Here is an 18,268-nt window from a genome sequence, read left to right on the forward strand (position 1 = left end):
TGAGCATTCTGGAAAGCAGGTCCCATATATGTAAAAGTAATTTCAAGTTATAATCATAGTGCAAAATGGCTGACCCAAAGAAAACCGGCATTATGTGGTTCCTTACTAGGTCACAGTCCACTAATAAATAAAGCACTTGTGTCTGTGACAAAAAGTATAGCAACTGGAAACAAAGCTCACATACACACACATGGCCTTCCCTTAGATAGTTACCTGTGCTACACCCCTACAGGTATCGAGAAAAGAATAAAAAGCTGGCACATGGATATTCTGCAAAGTGGGAACTTGCCCCCATGTTCACTGTGTGAAACAAAAGGAACAGAACGTTTCAGGGGTGGGCCCTTTCCTTCCTCTTTTAAACACCCTAGGAAAGCTTATTTCACAGTTTAACTCCCAAAATAATTAAGCAAAAATTCAACGAAGACCAGTTACAATAAAAGCTGATGCAGCATCAGAGTGGGAAAGAAAATTACCAATTACTTTCACTGCAGGGCGGCTAAAACTTTGGCACCCACCTCAGTGAAATAGCTTTATCATTAAAAAATATTATAAAGCCTTCTCTCATGTTACTTTTCTTAGTGCCGATTATCTTTCAGAGTATCCAGGAAACAGGTAAATAAAAGATTATAATGTAAGAAAAAGATTTTCAATGTCAGCTAACTAATAATTTGTACAAAAAATGTAGAATAAAGGAGATAAAAATGTAATTTGTTGCAAAACTGGCCAATTGCATGCTTTTTGCAGTCTTGCAATATTGCTGTTTACCATGGCATGTGTATAAAGCTATATAGAATATTTTCCACCTCCTATGCGGTGTAAAATGGTTGCTAGATTTATATAGCTCCTTTGTAATTATTACACATGAACTTCATAGCAGTAATCCATTCTAGTATTCTAAAAAAATTTACACCACCATGCATCAAAGTCAACTGGACAAAATCAGGCAGCAAAGAATTTCTGCCATGAAAATTGGTGTAAAATGTTATGTAAAAGGCAAAACTCAGTCCCCGGTTTTATGGATTTTTTATGCTTTATTATCTGCTACATATTTGCATGCATTGTAACACGGGTTTACATATTTTAAAATGTCTTTCAGGACATTAAAGTGGTGATGTTTGGTGGGTTCCACTCACTATTTACAACCTGGCAAAAAGGTATAATGGATCACTTGTATGCATATGTAACTAAGGCTGTAACTAACTACATTTTATTGATTTCATATGCATTTTAAAAATATGCATTTGCAGATTTCATATGCAATGTATAAAATGCACTAGCTGTTGTAATACGTTGACTATAGAATGGCATAATATCAGGAAGGGGAAACTAGCAATAAATGGGAAATTATGGGGAAATTTCATATGACAGTCACTTTAATTAAGTTGTGGCTCTAGCAAGATGCTGCATATTTACAAAGGACAGTGTGATCTTATTTTGAGGCAAGGCCTTGTTATCGATATGTTGTCCCTCTGGAAGACTGTTAGATGGATTACAAAATTAAGATGCGTATAGGAAAGAGCACTGATTAGTGGCATCTGAACACAATGAAGTACAGTTTACTTTGCCAATGATTTATTCAAATATTATGACAGCATACCAAGTGAAGGCTCAGATGTAAATAATCATAATAATGTGAAGAAAGAGCAGTTACATCCAGGAATATAGGACTATGTGGCATAGGAAATATTGGTGCCACAACTGTGAACATGATACTAGTCATGCTAATAAAATATAGAACAGGAGCCAAAAAAAAAGTTTGGACGGCAGATAAAAGGCCATGGAATAAACTGGGGCCAAAAAGTGAAATGTATAGTACAGTCTGTCATACTAATCAAAATATTTATATTTACAGTACAAATACTTTAGAATTTCTACATGATCATCAGCCACTCAAATATATACCCACTAACTTCAACACATGCAATAAAAATCCACCCAATTTTAAAAGTGAGTAAATCTCACTTATCTAAAAATAATATAAATTTGTACAGAATAATGCAAACTACACAGCTACAGGGATGGTGGCAACGGCACAGCAAGTACATGTAGGTACAATGTGTGATGTTACTTAGATAAACTGGGGATCCCTTAAAGCCGCTGTACACACATTATCATTATAATCAAATTTAGGAGACTTTGGGTGGGATTTTATGGAGGTTTTCTAAAGCTACATTTTTAGTTACTTGCTGAATATATGTAATCACTTTACTTTTGCAATTTTTTATAGATGTTATGCAAGTAAATCACACACATTTAATGGCAGAACCCAACAATTCCTGCATAAACAATTACAAAAATGCTTATAACATACAGTATTGGGGTTAATTTAACAAGGCTCTAGGAGCAAGTTTTAAATAAATAAGTAGATTGAACACTTAATCACACGTTTTAACACCACCCCAGTATATTCACTGGTGGCGGTGCCCATGGGTGATATTTATCACTTGAAAAAGCAATGAACCAAAAAAGATCCATATAGAGTTACTTCAATCATTATTATTTACAAATCACTTGTTCCTTAGGACCTCAAAAGACCATTTATGTGGTGATTTTTAAATACATATATCGCACACTTAAAGGGATACTTTCATGGGAAAAAATGTTTATATCAAAACACATCAGTTAATAGTGCTGCTCCAGCAGACTTCTGCACTGAAATTTGTTTCTCAAAAGAGCAAACAGATTTTTTTAATATTTAATTTTGAAATCTGACATGGGGCTAGACATATTGTCAGTTTCCCAGCTGTCCCAAATCATGTGACTTGTGCTCTGATAAACTTCAGTCACTCTTTACTGCTGTACTGCAAGTTGGAGTGATATCACCCTCCCTTTCCCCCATAGCAGCTTAACAACAGAACAATGGGAAGGTAACCAGATAGCAGCTCCCTAGCACAAGATAACAGCTGCCTGGTAGATTTAAAAACAGCACTCAATAGTAAAGTCCAAGTCCCACTGTGACACATTCAGTTACATTGAGTAGGAGAAAAAACAGCCTGCAAGAAAGCAGTTCCATCCTAAAGAGCTGGCTCTTTCTGAACGCACATGACCAGGCAAAATGACCCGAGATGGCTGCCTACACAGCAATATTACAACTAAAAAACAAATACTCATGTAGGTTTAGGAATGGAATTTTATATTGTAGAGTGAATTATTTGCAGTGTAAACAGTATAATTTAGAAATAAAAAATACATTATAAATATCATGTGCATTATTAATTCTTAGGGGAGCAAATAACACCAAGTCAGACTGCTACAATTAGAATCTCTTGAGCTTAATGTGTAAACAGTTCCCAACAGACCTTGGTCTAGAATATATTGTAGTGAGGTGTAGTCAGAAACGAGTCTTCGTTATTCTTTTAATTGGTATGCAGAGAAGAAAAAAAAACAGAACTGTTTTTCAAGTTCGTAATGTTATTATTAGTCAGTATCATCAGCACAGCTCATCCAGGTTTTATAAATGCAAATAGATTTATAAAGATGTGTTATGTCAAGTGTGCTTGGTTATACTGAAGTACTTTTCATTTATTCATACAGCCACACTCCATGCTTTTAATCATTGTAATTATAGCTTGATTGCTGTAGGCTTTTTATGCTTTAAACACATTTTCATGTTATAAGATTTCATGTAAATTCTATTGCCGTCTATGCTTAGAAAAACAAAAATGGCCAACAATTGCAATCCAGCTAACATTCAACTACTTGTCTCTTGACTAGATACTTGCATTTCATATGTTCTGTTTGCCTGGGTGCCACCCTTCATGAAAAACTCATAGTATAGGGATAGGATCTATTATCTGAAATCGCAAAATTAGCATAATTGCAAATAGTCCAAGACCACAAACGTATGCTGTTGCAATCATGGAAAGTATCCATTTAAGTGCTAATCAGAGTATTTATAAAGGTGTGTGTTTTCTTTAACACCAAAATAACACCCGAACTTCCACTATTAGTTCAAATGAGCTCAGACCTGTCATAATGCATTTAACTCAATGCAAAAAACATAGAATTTCTGGTGTGAAAAATGGTATAGAACAATGTGTAGAAGCAGTTGCACATAACTCCAGTTTTTACATGATTTTTTAAATTATTTATTTTACAGAGACACTTAACTGTTGGGCCGTAACAAAAAAGTAACTTTCAAGAAATGCATATAAAACAACAACCCCCACCACCACAGAGAGAAATTAAGCCATGTGCAGAACACAGAGGGTGGTTGTTAATGGGACATTCTCTACTTGGAGTAAGGTTCTTAGTGGGGTCCCCCAGGGCTCAGTATTGGGCCCACTTTTATTTAACTTGTTCATTAATGACTTAGGGGAGGGTGTTGTAAGTAATGTATTGGTGTTTGCAGATGACACAAAATTATCCAGCCCAATTAATTCCATCCAGGATGTGGCATCCTTGCAACAGGATCTCGACAAACTGGCAATCTGGACAGCTAAGTGGCAAATGAGATTCAATGTTGATAAATGTAAGGTCATGCACCTGGGATGTAAAAATATCCAAGCCACTTATACCCTTAATGGGACTGCACTAGGCAAATCCATTATGGAAAAGGACCTTGGAGTTCTTGTAGATGATAAACTTGGCTGTAGCAAGCAATGCCAGTCGGCAGCATCAAGGGCAAATAAGGTCTTGAGCTGTATTAAAAGGGGCATAGAGTCAAGGGAGGAGGGGGTCATTCTTCCACTGTATAGAGCACTTGTAAGGCCCCATCTAGAATATGCCATACCGTTTTGGTCTCCATCACTCAAACAGGACATTATTGTATTAGAGAGGGTACAGAGAAGGGCAACTAAGCTGGTAAAAGGTATGGAAAATCTTAGCTATGAGGAAAGACTGGCCAAATTGGGGATGTTCACGCTGGAGAAGAGGCACTTAAGGGGTGATATGATGACTATGTATAAATATATAAGGGGATCATATAATAATCTCTCTAATGCTTTATTTACCAGTAGGTCTTTCCAGCTGACACGAGGTCACCCATTCCGATTAGAAGAAAAGAGGTTCCGCCTAAATATTCGGAAGGGTTTTTTTTACAATGAGAGCTGTGAAGATGTGGAATTCTCTCCCTGAATCAGTTGTACAGGCTGATACATTAGATAGCTTTAAGAAGGGGTTGGATGGCTTTTTAGCAAGTGAGGGAATACAGGGTTATCGGAAATAGCTCATAGTCCAAGTTGATCCGGGGACTAGTCCGATTGCCATTTTGGAGTCAGGAAGGAATTTTTCCCCCTCTGAGGCAAATTGGAGAGTCTTCAGATGGTTTTTTTTCCTTCCTCTGGATCAACTGGCAGATAGGTAGTTATTAAAAAAAAAAGGATCAACTCGATGGACATGTGTCTTTTTTCAACCTTACTTACTATGTTACTATGTTACTATGTTACAAAAATTGAATGAAGACAAAGGCCAACAAACATAGACTGTGCAGCAGTACTACAAGTTACCTCTTTTTCTTGCATTATTTGTCCTTGTTTCTTTAAGGACTAACACCAATTTCTTACATTATGCTTTGCCAACAAAGGTTCCTGTGATGCCATCACTAGAAAGTCTAACAGATTTACTGGTGTGTCCATCACTAGTGTAGCACAATGTTGGTCACAACTAGCAAATGTATGATAGAAGTATGACTTCCTGTATCATTTGCCAGAAAGTGTCTTTGATGTCACCGTTTGTTATCTAATGGGCTGAGCTGTGAGTTTGCCCTAGAACTGGGCCTTTCAAAATCAACTAAAGAATGGCAAAAGCTACAGAATTTTAGCATTACCCTAGACTTCATCATGATAAAAGATCACCAGAGTCAGGCAAGCTACAGAGTCCATTTTTTGTGAAATTTGTAGCTGTTCAATTCAATTGAATTAGCATTTTTTTTTTAATTCTGTTTTACTTTTAAATTGAAATAGCATAGCTAGTCAAGCCTTTATTCCAAACACAGGAGATGTTAGTATAGCTATGCAAACTATTTTGGTAGTCAAATGCAGTCTATGGGGCAGATTAATCAATATTTGAATTCAGGTTTTACTGCAAGTTGAGTTTTTTGCAAAGTATAAACAGTATTGTATAGTATATTGTCTTAAGTCCCAATATCTTGATTATTCAAGATTATCTCCTCACAAACAACTCTGAAACTCGTATGTAAAAATTGCCAGCTACAAGTTGACAAGTTTATGTTGAAGGTTTATGTAAGTAGGTTTATTTCCAAAATTCAAGCTATTTTAAAAAGAGCTAAAACTTTTGCCAAATCAAAACTATATGTAGAATGTGATTTCAATGTATTCAATTGTTTTTCACATTGCATTTTCCTTGCGTTTTTGAAATTTGAGTTTTTCATAAATAAGTGCACAATTGAGATTTCACTTTTTTTTTCAAGGTCTTTGGAAATAACTTGAAAATTCAAAGTGTGATAAATATGCCTCTACATGTGCTACAGTATATTTCAGAATTTTATCCTGAAGAAAGTGAATTCTTATTATTTCATCTGTTGTCATTTACCTTCCATCGATGAAACATTTTTCAAACAATTTCAAAATAATTTTTTTGTAACAAATGAAGGATGTTGCAGTGGGAATTGGCCTACAAAGCTGAAAAAGCCCTGCAATTGAAAAGAAGCAGTAATGCATTCATAAAATCTATAAATCAATAAATAATAGATTTAATACAATTTGCACTTGTTTAAAATGAATGCATACCGTAAAATAATGTATTATGAAAATAGTTAATTTTGCTCTCTTCATTTATTTTTCATATGTAAGTTTCTTTCTTTAATTGTAATTGATTGATTTCACATAGTGTACTTACGTCATAGCTTGATAAATTGACTCAATTCCATAGCGCATGGCAAATTCATCAACTATTTCCTGTGAAGCATCATCAAAATAAACCTTCCAGGCTTCATCTCCCTTCACCTCAGGAATCTTAACAATGCCATTATTCTGAACTTCTGTCAGGTGATTAAATAAGTTCTGTAGGTGAATAATGTTTTAGATAATTAGGGAGAACACTATAGTGCCTGATCTGTGTGTGTACATTTACTTTTTGTTTCTTCTGTTCATGTTTTTACCCCCATGGGTTGTTATGGATCTGACTTCCAGTATACATTTTTATGAAATGAAAGCAAATATTAAGGCAGATAAATAGGATATTTAGCAGTCAAACTGCAATATTGATGAATTAGTTAATAATGAGGATAAAATACAAGTATTCATAAACGAAACATTAAAACACAAATAAAATGAATATATATAACTAACTATAATTCTACATATGGTCCTATATTAACTGTACTAATAGTTGGTGCATACAGGAAGAAATATGTGAAAAATGGTTGACTGCTAAGGATAGTGCAAGGTAAATCAATATGAGTGAGAAGATACAGGTGGAGTAAAGAAGTCAAGGAGTAAGGCTTTTTTGTGAGAGTAGGCTTAGGATAAAAAGTTGTATGCTCAAGGGTTCAGAATGGGCAAGCCCAATTTTTTACAACCAAAAAAGTAAATTAACTTACAGTATAACTTGATAAAAGGTCCTTAATGAAAACAGGGCTCTTGCAAATGTTGAAAATAGCCCTGCCACATGGTAGGCGGCATTCTATATTTCTGTTAATGTTTACATATGTTAAAGAATAGAATTTTTTCTACCAGCCAAGGATTCACTGAATAATTTGCCGCAACAAAAAAGTCTCTCAGACAAAAATGCTGCAGAGACAAAAAAGAAAAAATGCCCATGGACTTTAATGCATTTGGAGCAAGAAACTTTTTTTTACAAATTTACAAAAAGTGACGCCCATTGACTTGAATGTGTTTGGCGAATCTTTCACCGTTACGCAAATTTTTCGCAGTTTCGCAAATTTCTGGCAAAAAGGGACAGATTGACTCATCACTAGTGGCCAGTAAATGCAGCCTGCTGTTTGGTTGGTTGTTGTTTTTTTGTTTTTGCCTAGAAATATAATTGAATAGAAAAATAGCTAGGAGAGCTGAGAGTTGTGAAAAATATTTGCATGTAAATAACATTTATGCCTTTTGCACAAGGTCATTTTTTCTTCTATGCAAGCTGCATACTACAATGAGGTTCATTTCTGCTGCTATACTAAGTAAATAAGCATTCATTCTAAAGTGGTTTTCTGTTATCGAAAGAATTGATATGAATGTGATATAATTTATGTGTTATTATTAGGGGATGGTTTGAGCCCAGGGAATTCTGTGAGAAGTTCAAAGGAGTCTTTCACTATGCCCACGCAGTGAACAAAAGTGATAAAAAGCCTGCAATTGGCCAGGTCTTTTCAGTCTGGAAAAGATATGTATTGGCCTCATGCATTAATTTAGGTAAATTACGGAGCAGCATACCCCTTGCTCACCATTTTTTTTAAATTGATTAGAACTTGTGCAAAACAGACCTTTCCCCCCTGATTATTGTTTGCCATTGCCAACTATACATTGATTTGAATAAGGGACTAAAATGTGAATTGGAGAGGTTCTAAATAGAAAGAATGGCAATAAAAATAATGTTAATAATAATTTGTAGGCTTACAGAGCATTTGTTTTTTTGAGGGGGTCAGTGACCCTTATTTGAAAGCTGGAAAGAGTCAGAAGAAAAAATATAATTAAAAAAACTATATAAAAAAGAAATAATGAAGACCGATTGAAAAGCTGCTTAGAATTGGCTGTTCCATAGGATATTAAAAGTTAACCTAAAGGTGAATCACCTCTTTAATCTGAGTTCATTCAAATGTTTACATTTCAGGACAAAATTAGACTGCAATGAAGGGCAATAAAATGTCCTCAATTGTGGTGCACATACACACAGAATAAAGCTGATTTTGGGCAACTGGAACTTCACCTATATGGTATCTGAATGAATGAATGTATAGTAGTCTTTTACACAGCACAATGTTCTCTTGCTTGTTTTGGACAAGTTGCAAACTCTTCCATGTAATTCGACTTACCTCATGTAAACATGTGTACTGCACATGGTAAGGGGGCACATTCTCTTCTCCCTTGATCTCAACATTTATTTTCAGTCTTATTGCACCCGAGACAGCTGATTTATCTGTCCTTTTTTCTGAAATACAATGTCAGTCACAGCAATGTTATAAATGTATCTTTCAAGACAACAAACATTTCCATGGTTTGAATAGAGGCAGATCCAACAGTGGAAAACAGATGTCAGCTCCTATTGTTCTAGTGCTTTACATTAGCTAAGCCTCATATAATCATGCTTGCTACACCAGAGATACAGAAATCTGCGTTCTAATTAGAATGCAAGAGCTTGTTCTAGTAGCTGAGCAGCTCTAATTGAGAATGTATATACATATTTTTTATTTCCTCTTCGAATGTGTTACTCTTTGGCTCTGTGCATGGATTTGGCAAAGTGGGTTATGACAGCAAAAATTCAGCTCCAGCAACTGGTCAGTCTGTCTTCTCTTTAGCAGTTAAAACAATTATATTTCCAGTATGTGCTGATTCAGCTTTTTGTGGACTGTTAAAGCTGATAAAAATGTATTCTCAGCTGTATGTCATTATTTCATAAAGCACAGAAAGAGATGCATGTTTAAACCTTTGAAGAAAGCTATACATAGATAATGCTTCCAGCTACAAATGAATAAAAATATTCTGTAAGTCTGTTTTTAAAAAGGTTAGAAAATCATTGAACGGCAAAAAGCTCAACAAATAAATTTGGGGGGGGGGTGGCATAAATGACTTTAAAAATAGGATTCACATTCAGATGTTTAATAAAAACAAATATGAGCAATGTGGGCAATATTCCCTTTAACCACAAATTTGTGCTATGGGTAACCTTTAAAAGTATCCTCCTTGTTTTTCCTGGTGATCCATCTGGCAGTGGGGGTGGCGATATGTTTTACATAAATTATTCTTGAAAAACATGATTCACATGGAAATGTTTCATTAAAAAATTATTAGTAATGTGGGCATTTTTCACTTTTTAGCACACATTTTTCCTATGGGTGAATTTCAAATAGGGGCTCAAGATACCTCCAGTATCAAGTATTTGGTGATCCATCTGGCAATGGAAAACAGATTGGGAATTGTATCATTTGCGCCTGTGTGCAATCTGTATAAAAAATATATCTTACTTTAAAATATATCATATTTTCACCTTCAAGCAGGCTATAATAAATGTTATATGGAATTGTAATTTGCAATATAACTGTCTAATGAAGAATATTACATTGTGAAATGTGAATTTTTGTTCTTTTTTATACTAATCTTTTCATATTCCAATATGACTTTTTTTTAAATCCCCAGCCTTTACTGTAAATTGTGGTAGGTATATCACATTAAGGCTTATGCATTTAATATTTCTAAAATAATGCTTCATAACAAATTGCCAAAGTTGGTTTACAGGAGAATATATGATGAGATGAGACATAATAGTTGGAGGTAGAATTTCAGTACAATACACTGACTGCATGTATGCTTGTCTTAAAGGGGCACTATCTTGTAAATATATTAATAATAATATCTTGTATATCTGATGGTCAAAGTTTTTACATTTCTGGGGTTAAGAGGAGCCTTTGACATGGGTTCAGTCTAAGTAGCTGCAAGAGAATAATGATTAATAAGGTTTTTACCTTTTGTACAGATTATCTGGCCATTTAAGGTTGTTACATAGGCTAGAGAAATACTTGTTTAAGACCTTACACCATTGCTTAAAAAAATATGGGTCTGCCCCTCCCCCCCATGAGTGGAGGCTTGGAGCAGTGGAAGTTGTGGTTCAGCCTTATTGGCAGTTAAGGTAAAATTTGCATAAGAGTATGCCTAGTTGCAGTGAATAGTGATGAGAAAACGTTTTTGGCAGCCACAGATTTGCGGCAAAAATTTGCCATGAAAAAATTAGCTGCCACAAAAAAATACGTTGAGACAAAAAAGTCACCCCACTGACTTTAATGCATTTGGACAAAAAAGTCGCCATAAGAAAAAGCAACCATTGACTTTGATGGATTTGTACAAAAAAGTTGCAGAGACAAAAAAGTTTCCACAAGAAAAAAACTCCCATTGGAGTGAGAAAAATTGTCGCGTGTAAAAAAAGATGCCCAAATGCCCTTTAGCATTTCATGAATTTTTTCAGTTTTGCATATATTTTTCGCATGTTTTTCCCCAGATTCGCTCATCACTAGCATTGAATATATACATGGTGCCCCAGATATGACTTAATAATATTGAGCGAATTTTTTCAGCAGCCATGGATTTGCAGCAAAAATTTGCTACGGAAAAATTAGCAGAGACAAAAAAGTTGCTGAGAAAAAAAAAAACGTTGAGGCAAAAAAGTTGCCATAAGAAAAAATGCCCATTGACTTTAATTGGAAAAAAAGTTGCAGAGACAAAAAAGTTGCAACAACTTTTTTGATGCCCATTGACTAAAACGTGTTTCGCACATTTTTTTGCAGTTTTGCAAATTTTTTGGCGTGGCGAATGGGACAGATTCGCTCATCGCTAGCAGTGAATATATACTCGGTGTCCCAGATATGACTTATTGATGTTTTCCTGTGTCTATAACCTCTTTATGAATGAAGGGGTGCCCCAAGGGGGATTTAAACTAAATACACAGAGCAACCACTGCCTTACAAATAGCAACAAATTGCACCATGCATGTGAATTGGTGTCTAGAACAACTGTTTATTAGAACTTGGTCATATTATTGTGACAAGAAAGATAGTGCAGGTATGGAATCCGTTATCCTGACAATCGTTATCCAGAAAGCTCTGAATTATGGGAGGGCCATCTCCCATAGACTCCATTTTAATCAAATAATTCACCTTTGAAAAATTATTTAATAGTATTTGATCTCAGTGTAGGGAATCGGTGCAAAAGCATTGCCCTTATCCCTGTAATGGCAGAAGCACAGAGCCTGTATCTGTGTGCTGTAAGCTGTTACCTAGCAACCAGATAGTCAGTGAGTTCAGTGCAACAGGAAGTGACACAGCAGCTAAGGAGTGGCAGGCAGGAAAAGGAAGTCACAGATACTGGCATAGAGAGCCACATGGTGGACAGAGAAGGAAGCCAGATAGCTGCTGGTGGGCCCAGAAAGCTGAGAGGCTGCACCAAAAGTATTCATTTGGATCGGGCTGGTACAGGGAAGCCACATACTGTGCCTGGAAAGACCGAGAGTGTGAAAGAAATCAAGACTGGAGGAACAAACATCAGGAGATTCCTATCCGAGCATCCAAAGGGGCTGGTAATCGCACTGTATACCTGAATGTGCTGGATTCGCCTGGAGAGAGCTCTAAAGTATTCCAAAGAGGATTTGTGAGTATCCTGGTTAAAGGGACAGTACCCAAAAGAGGCGCTGAAGAATAAAGAGACTGTGTATTAAAGGACTTTCCTTTTATTAGTTAGGCAGACAGTTTGGCGCTAGCAATTTAGTTAGTGAGGCCCTATTGCCACCAGTTAGGAGTGCTGCATGTACTAGTTGGCCAGTTATTTGATATAAACCGTTATTTAGTTTAACCAATACTGTGTGTGTATTATTACTGTAGCAATATGATATATTACAACTGGCCACTAGAGGTCTCACTGTTTTAACTTATGCAAGAACTAGCAGGATATACTTGTTGGTAGTTACAGACCGTGTGGTCAGCAGCTAATGGTCTCTCTTGGGATCAGTTAATAAAGTCTGTGCTACGTGATCCTGAGTGTGTACCTCCTTGATGTAAGTCTCCCTTCATAACATGGTGGCAGCAGGGAACTAAACCTTGGAGTGAAAAGCTGACTAAAATCACTGGGAGTGAAAGTGAAAGTAAAGCAGCATCCAGAGGCTGTGACTGGAGCTACAGCTATAACTGTGAGTAACAATCACTGCTAATATTCCTACAAGATGGAGAGTGGACTGAAACCCCCTGAGAGACTTAATGTAAATGCTTCCAACCTGTCACAAGCTTGGAAACACTGGAAAGAGGAGTTTGGCCTGTATGTGGATCTCACTGTAGCACCCAGTGATGAGAACCGCAAAATAAAGCTCTTTCATTATTTGATTGGGGAAAAGGGCAGAGAAATCTCACAGACCTTATGCAAAACAAGTGGCAGAGATGACGGTCTCTCTCTGAAAGATATAATCCAGGCATTTGATAAATACTGTGATCCAAAAAAGAATGAAACTGTGGAAAGATACACATTCTTTTCAAGGAACCAGGAGCCTGGGGAAAATATTGACATATATGCCACAGAACTGAAACTACTAGCATCCACATGTGAATTTGGGGATATAAGAGACTCTCTCATAAGAGACAGAATAGTGTGTGGAATCAGAGACTCCCATCTGAGAGAGAGACTGCTTAGGGAAGAGGATTTGGGCCTGGAAAAATGTCTCCAGATCTGCAGAGCATCTGAAATAACAAAAGATAATCTGAAAATGATTGAGGGCCCATCTGAGAGTATGGTACATGCAGTAACCGGTAAAGGAAAAATAAAATATAAAATCCAGGAAACTTTAATACTGTGTAAATACTGTGGTAAAAGAGATGAAGAGACAAAGAGAAATGTCCTGCTTATGGTCAGACATGTAGGGTCTGTGGAAAAAGAAATCATTTCTCAGCCCAGTGTAGGCAGAGCAGAAAGTCCACAGCACAGATATGTAAACACAGTGACACAGGACTCAGACACAGACAGTGCAGAGGACATACTGTGGATGCAACTACAGTCAGCAGCAGAAAGTGTAAATGTGGTTAATCCACCAATGCTTAAAGATTCAAATCAACTTTTTGCTACATTTCTTCTAGATAGTAAGCCCATTAAGTTTCAGCTGGACTGTGGGGCAAGCTGCAATGTTATTCCCTTCCATTTGCTTAACAACGATGTTAAACTAGAACACACTGACCAAGTACTTATGATGTATAACAAAAGTATTCTGAAGCCTATGGGGTAAATGCAGACTTAAAATTCGTAACCCATGTAATAAAAAGAGTTACAGACTGGAGTTCACAGTTGTACAAAATGGCCATCATATTCCACTACTGGGTGTAAAAGCTGTTCAGGCAATGGACTTAATAAAAGTGCAGTTTCACAACATAATGGCTCTAAAGGGCTCTACAAGTCTCCACATTTCTCCAGAAAAGTTAGACTGTGATTTGGATTTACAGATAATACAAGCACACTATGCAGACCTGTTTAAAGGGATGGGTGCTTGGAAGGCAAGTATAAACTGGAGGTTAATTCTGCCATAGAACCATCCAGGCTACCCACAAGGAGAGTGCCTGTAGCTATGATGCAACCACTAAAAGAAGAACTTCAGGATTTACACAACAGACACATTATAGAACCAGTTCAAAAGAGCACTGACTGGATAAGTAGCTTGGTCATAGTAAAGAAACCATCAGGTAAACTAAGGATATGTATAGATCCTAAACCACTTAACAAAGCCCTGAAAAAGGAATCATTACCCAATGCCTACAATAGAAGATATTCTTCCAGATTTATCAAAAGCCAGGATATTTTCAGTATGTGATGTTAAAAATGGATTTTGGCATGTGGAACTAGATGAGAAATCAAGCTACTTGACAACTTTTGCCACCCCATTTGGGAGATATAGATGGCTCAGAATGCCCATGGGAATAAGTCCAGCTCCAGAAGTATTTCAGCAAAGGCTAAATCAAGCTCTAGAGGGACTTTCAGGTATTAAGACAATAGCTGATGACATACTAATTGTTGGTGAAGGTGACAGCCTAGAATCTGCTACCCGGGATCACGATCTGAAAATAATTCAGTTATTGGAAAGATGTAGACAAAAAGTCATTAAACTCAATCTGGAAAAATTCAAGCTTAAAATGACTGAAGTACCATATATAGGGCATCTTTTGACATCAGATGGCCTAAAAGTAGATCCAGAAAAAGTCAGGGCAATTCAGGACATGCCTGCCCCAACAGACGTAAGGGGAGTTCAACGGTTCCTAGGTATGGTTAATTACCTCTCTAAATTCTGTGGCCATTTGTCAGAGATGTGTGAACCACTGAGACAGTTAACACACAAAGATTCACTCTGGGAGTGGACAGACACACAACAAACAGCTTTTGATGCAGTGAAACAGGCTATTGCAGATGCTGCCACGCTCAAATACTATAACCCTTCTCAAGCAGTGATACAATGTGATGCCTCAGAAAATGACATGGGAGCCACACTGATGCAGGAAAAAGAACCTGTAGCATTTGCAAGTAGAGCGCTAAAAACTACAGAACGGGGTTATGCTCAGATTGAAAAATAACTTTTAGCTGTTGTATTTGGTATGGAAAAGTTCCATCAGTACACTTATGGAAGACATGTAACAGTGCATTCAGATCATAAGCCATTAGAGACCATTACAAGAAAGCCTTTAATAAATGCTCCAAAGAGACTGCAGCGCATGCTTCTCAGATTGCAAAAGTGTGACTGTGACATCTGCTACTGTCCAGGCAAAGATTTACTTATTGCAGATGCTCTTAGCAGGGCCTACCTTCCTATCTCACATGAAGGTGACAAGGACATTGAAACTATCAATATGTGTGAATACTTGCCGATGAGTAAAGATAGGCTTAAAGAGATACAAACATGCACAGAACAAGATCCAACAATGCAAATTCTAAAGACTACAATTTTACAGGGTTGGACAAAGTATAAACAATATACCCCTGTTGAAATTTCTCCTTTTTTTCACATCAGAGATGAACTGTCAACATATCAGGGCATAATATTCAAGGGAGAAAGAGTGGTCATACCAGGGAGTCTAAGAAGAGACATCATGGAAAGATTACACACCTCACATGTAGGCATAGAAGGATGTCTACGCAGGGCACGGGAATGTGTATACTGGCCTGGAATGAATGATCAAATTAAAAAGTTCATAACTCATTGTGAAACATGTGCATCTTGTGGAGACAAGCAGGCAAAGGAAACACTGCAACCCCATGAAATCCCTGACAGACCATGGTCAAAGGTTGGTACTGATCTGTTCACTTGGAATGACAAAGAGTTCTTGATAACAGTTGATTACTATTCCAATTTCTGGGAAGTAGACTACCTACAAGACACCAGATCAAAAACGGTAATCAAAAAGCTAAAAGCCCACTTTTCAAGGCATGGCATTCCAGATGTACTATTTTCTGATAATGCAGCTCAGTTCACATCACAGGAATTCAGACAATTTAGTTAAGAGTGGGAATTTGAGCACAATACCTCCTCTCCAGGGTACCCTCAGAGCAATGGCAAAGCTGAATCTGCTGTGAAAATGGCCAAGAAACTGATGCGGAAAGCAAAACAAGCAGGTACAGACACCTATCTTATGTTACTGGATTTAAGAAATACACCCACACAAGGCTTGGAGAGTAGTCCAGTTCAGAGACTAATGAGTAGACGAACAAAGACTCTCTTACCAATAACTAAACAACTGCTGAAACCAAAACTTGTGGTTGACATCAATTCCAAACTGAAACTGAATCAGAATCGACAAGCAAAGTACTACAACAAATCTGCAAGAGATCTACCAACTCTTCAGAAAAATGATAATTTTTGGGTTCAACCACTCGATAAATATAGTAAACACTGGCAAAAGGCAAAAGTCATGTAGAACCTAGGACATCGGTCTTACCTAGTACAAACAGAGGAAGGAAGGGTGTTGAGAAGAAATCGTAGGCATATAAAGAAGACTGGAGAACCTGATAACAGGAAGCCACAAAGGCTATTTGATAAAGATCTAACTTGGTCTTCAACAAAAACTTCAACAGCAGTTTCTCAAGGACAGATACCACAAGAAGCAGATCAAATAAGTGGGGAGCAAGAAAATGGAGAGCCCACAAAAGATTTGTATGTCTCAGAAGTACCACATTCTTCCAAGGATACAACATATGTGTCAAGAGCTGGGAGAATGTGCAGAAAGCCAGCTCATCTCAAGGACTATGTATGACTGGCCACAATATAACATTTTAAGTTATGCAGTTATAAACAATGTTTGCTGTTCTAATTTTTTTGTGTTCTTTAAAGAGAAAGGATGTAGCAATATGATATATTACAACTGGCCACTAGAGGTCTCACTGTTTTAACTTATGCAAGAACTAGCAGGATATACTTGTTGGTAGTTACAGACCGTGTGGTCAGCAGCTAATGGTCTCTCTTGGGATCAGTTAATAAAGTCTGTGCTACGTGATCCTGAGTGTGTACCTCCTTGATGTAAGTCTCCCTTCATAACAATTACTGCATTTCTAGTGGGGCCAACCGTAGGTACATTCCCGGATCCAACTAGATGGAGGCACTGTGCTAGTAAGTACCAGGTACCCAGTCTCTCCCCATACCACTCCGGAGTGGCTCAGGTTTGTCCTGTGCCATCAGGTAAGCACCACACGTGGAGTTTAACACCGACAAAGGGGTGTCGAAAGAGTTACCAGCTAAGATATATAGCTGATATATTTATATAGATAGATAGATAGATAGATAGATAGATATCAACTAAGCCTCTGAGGAAGTCAGGAAACCGACGAAACGCGTCAGGCGAAGCAACAAGCTAGTACCCGACGTCATCTCTAAGCACCCCAACAGAAATCCACGCGGCGGAAAAGCAACGCTGGCCGGAGCGGACATGCTACAAGATACGGGCAACCTAGAGACTGATGTTCGCTAAAAAATTGCAACAATTGTGAGTGCATTTTAAATATGTATATTTCGAATTAAAAATATGCTCCCTCTATTAAGCATTGCAAGATTGGAGTGCCGATTAGGATCAAAGACACCCTGAAAGGCAATTCCACACAAAAATTAGAGTGCTCACCTGTTACTCCATCAGCCTTTTCAGGTATCTGGTGCTAAACAGCATACAAGGCCCCCTGCGAAGAGCCAGTACAATTGCAACAAAGTCCAAAGTAGCTGTAGCACACAATTCAGTTTTGTCAATACAAAAAGTGACTTTTATTGGCTCATTGCAGACTTCAAAAACATGGCAACGTTTCGGGCCGCACAGGGCCCTTTCTCAAGCCTTGAGAAAGGGCCCTGTGCGGCCCGAAACGTTGCCATGGAGATCCAAAAAGACCCCCTTATTCCGAAAAACCAAGTTCTTGAGAATTCTAGATAACAGGTAAGGTTACTAAGGGATATGACAGGATTGCCATAAGACCGTTGCATATTTCTAACAACTGAGAATGTGCACTGAGTGTTCCGTGATGTTGCTTAGGTCTAGGCTCTTTGTTGATGGCTACTAAATACTTTATTTGAAAGGTCTTTCACAAAATTTTGAGCAAGACGAATAATCGGTAGTCAAAAAGGCCAGAATACTAAGATAGGACCAGTTTATCCATGAACA

The 18,268-nt window shown here is 37.3% G+C and overlaps 1 protein-coding gene across 2 annotated transcripts in view; it reads right to left on the bottom strand.

Annotated features, from left to right (window-relative positions):
- Nucleotides 1-18,268, bottom strand: part of LOC108711380 (protein unc-13 homolog C) — a 240,663-nt gene that overhangs the window by 125,569 nt on the left and 96,826 nt on the right. For both annotated transcript variants that reach the window (XM_018253063.2, XM_041586773.1), the window contains exons 12-13: nt 8,939-9,054; nt 6,799-6,962 (exon numbers count right to left, since the gene is read on the bottom strand). In XM_018253063.2, coding sequence (XP_018108552.1) covers nt 6,799-6,962; nt 8,939-9,054 — 280 coding nt within the window. The remainder of the gene's footprint in view (nt 1-6,798; nt 6,963-8,938; nt 9,055-18,268) is intronic.

The sequence above is a fragment of the Xenopus laevis genome, chromosome 3L, assembly GCF_017654675.1.
Source record: "Xenopus laevis strain J_2021 chromosome 3L, Xenopus_laevis_v10.1, whole genome shotgun sequence".
Classification (NCBI taxonomy): Eukaryota; Metazoa; Chordata; class Amphibia; order Anura; family Pipidae; genus Xenopus; species Xenopus laevis.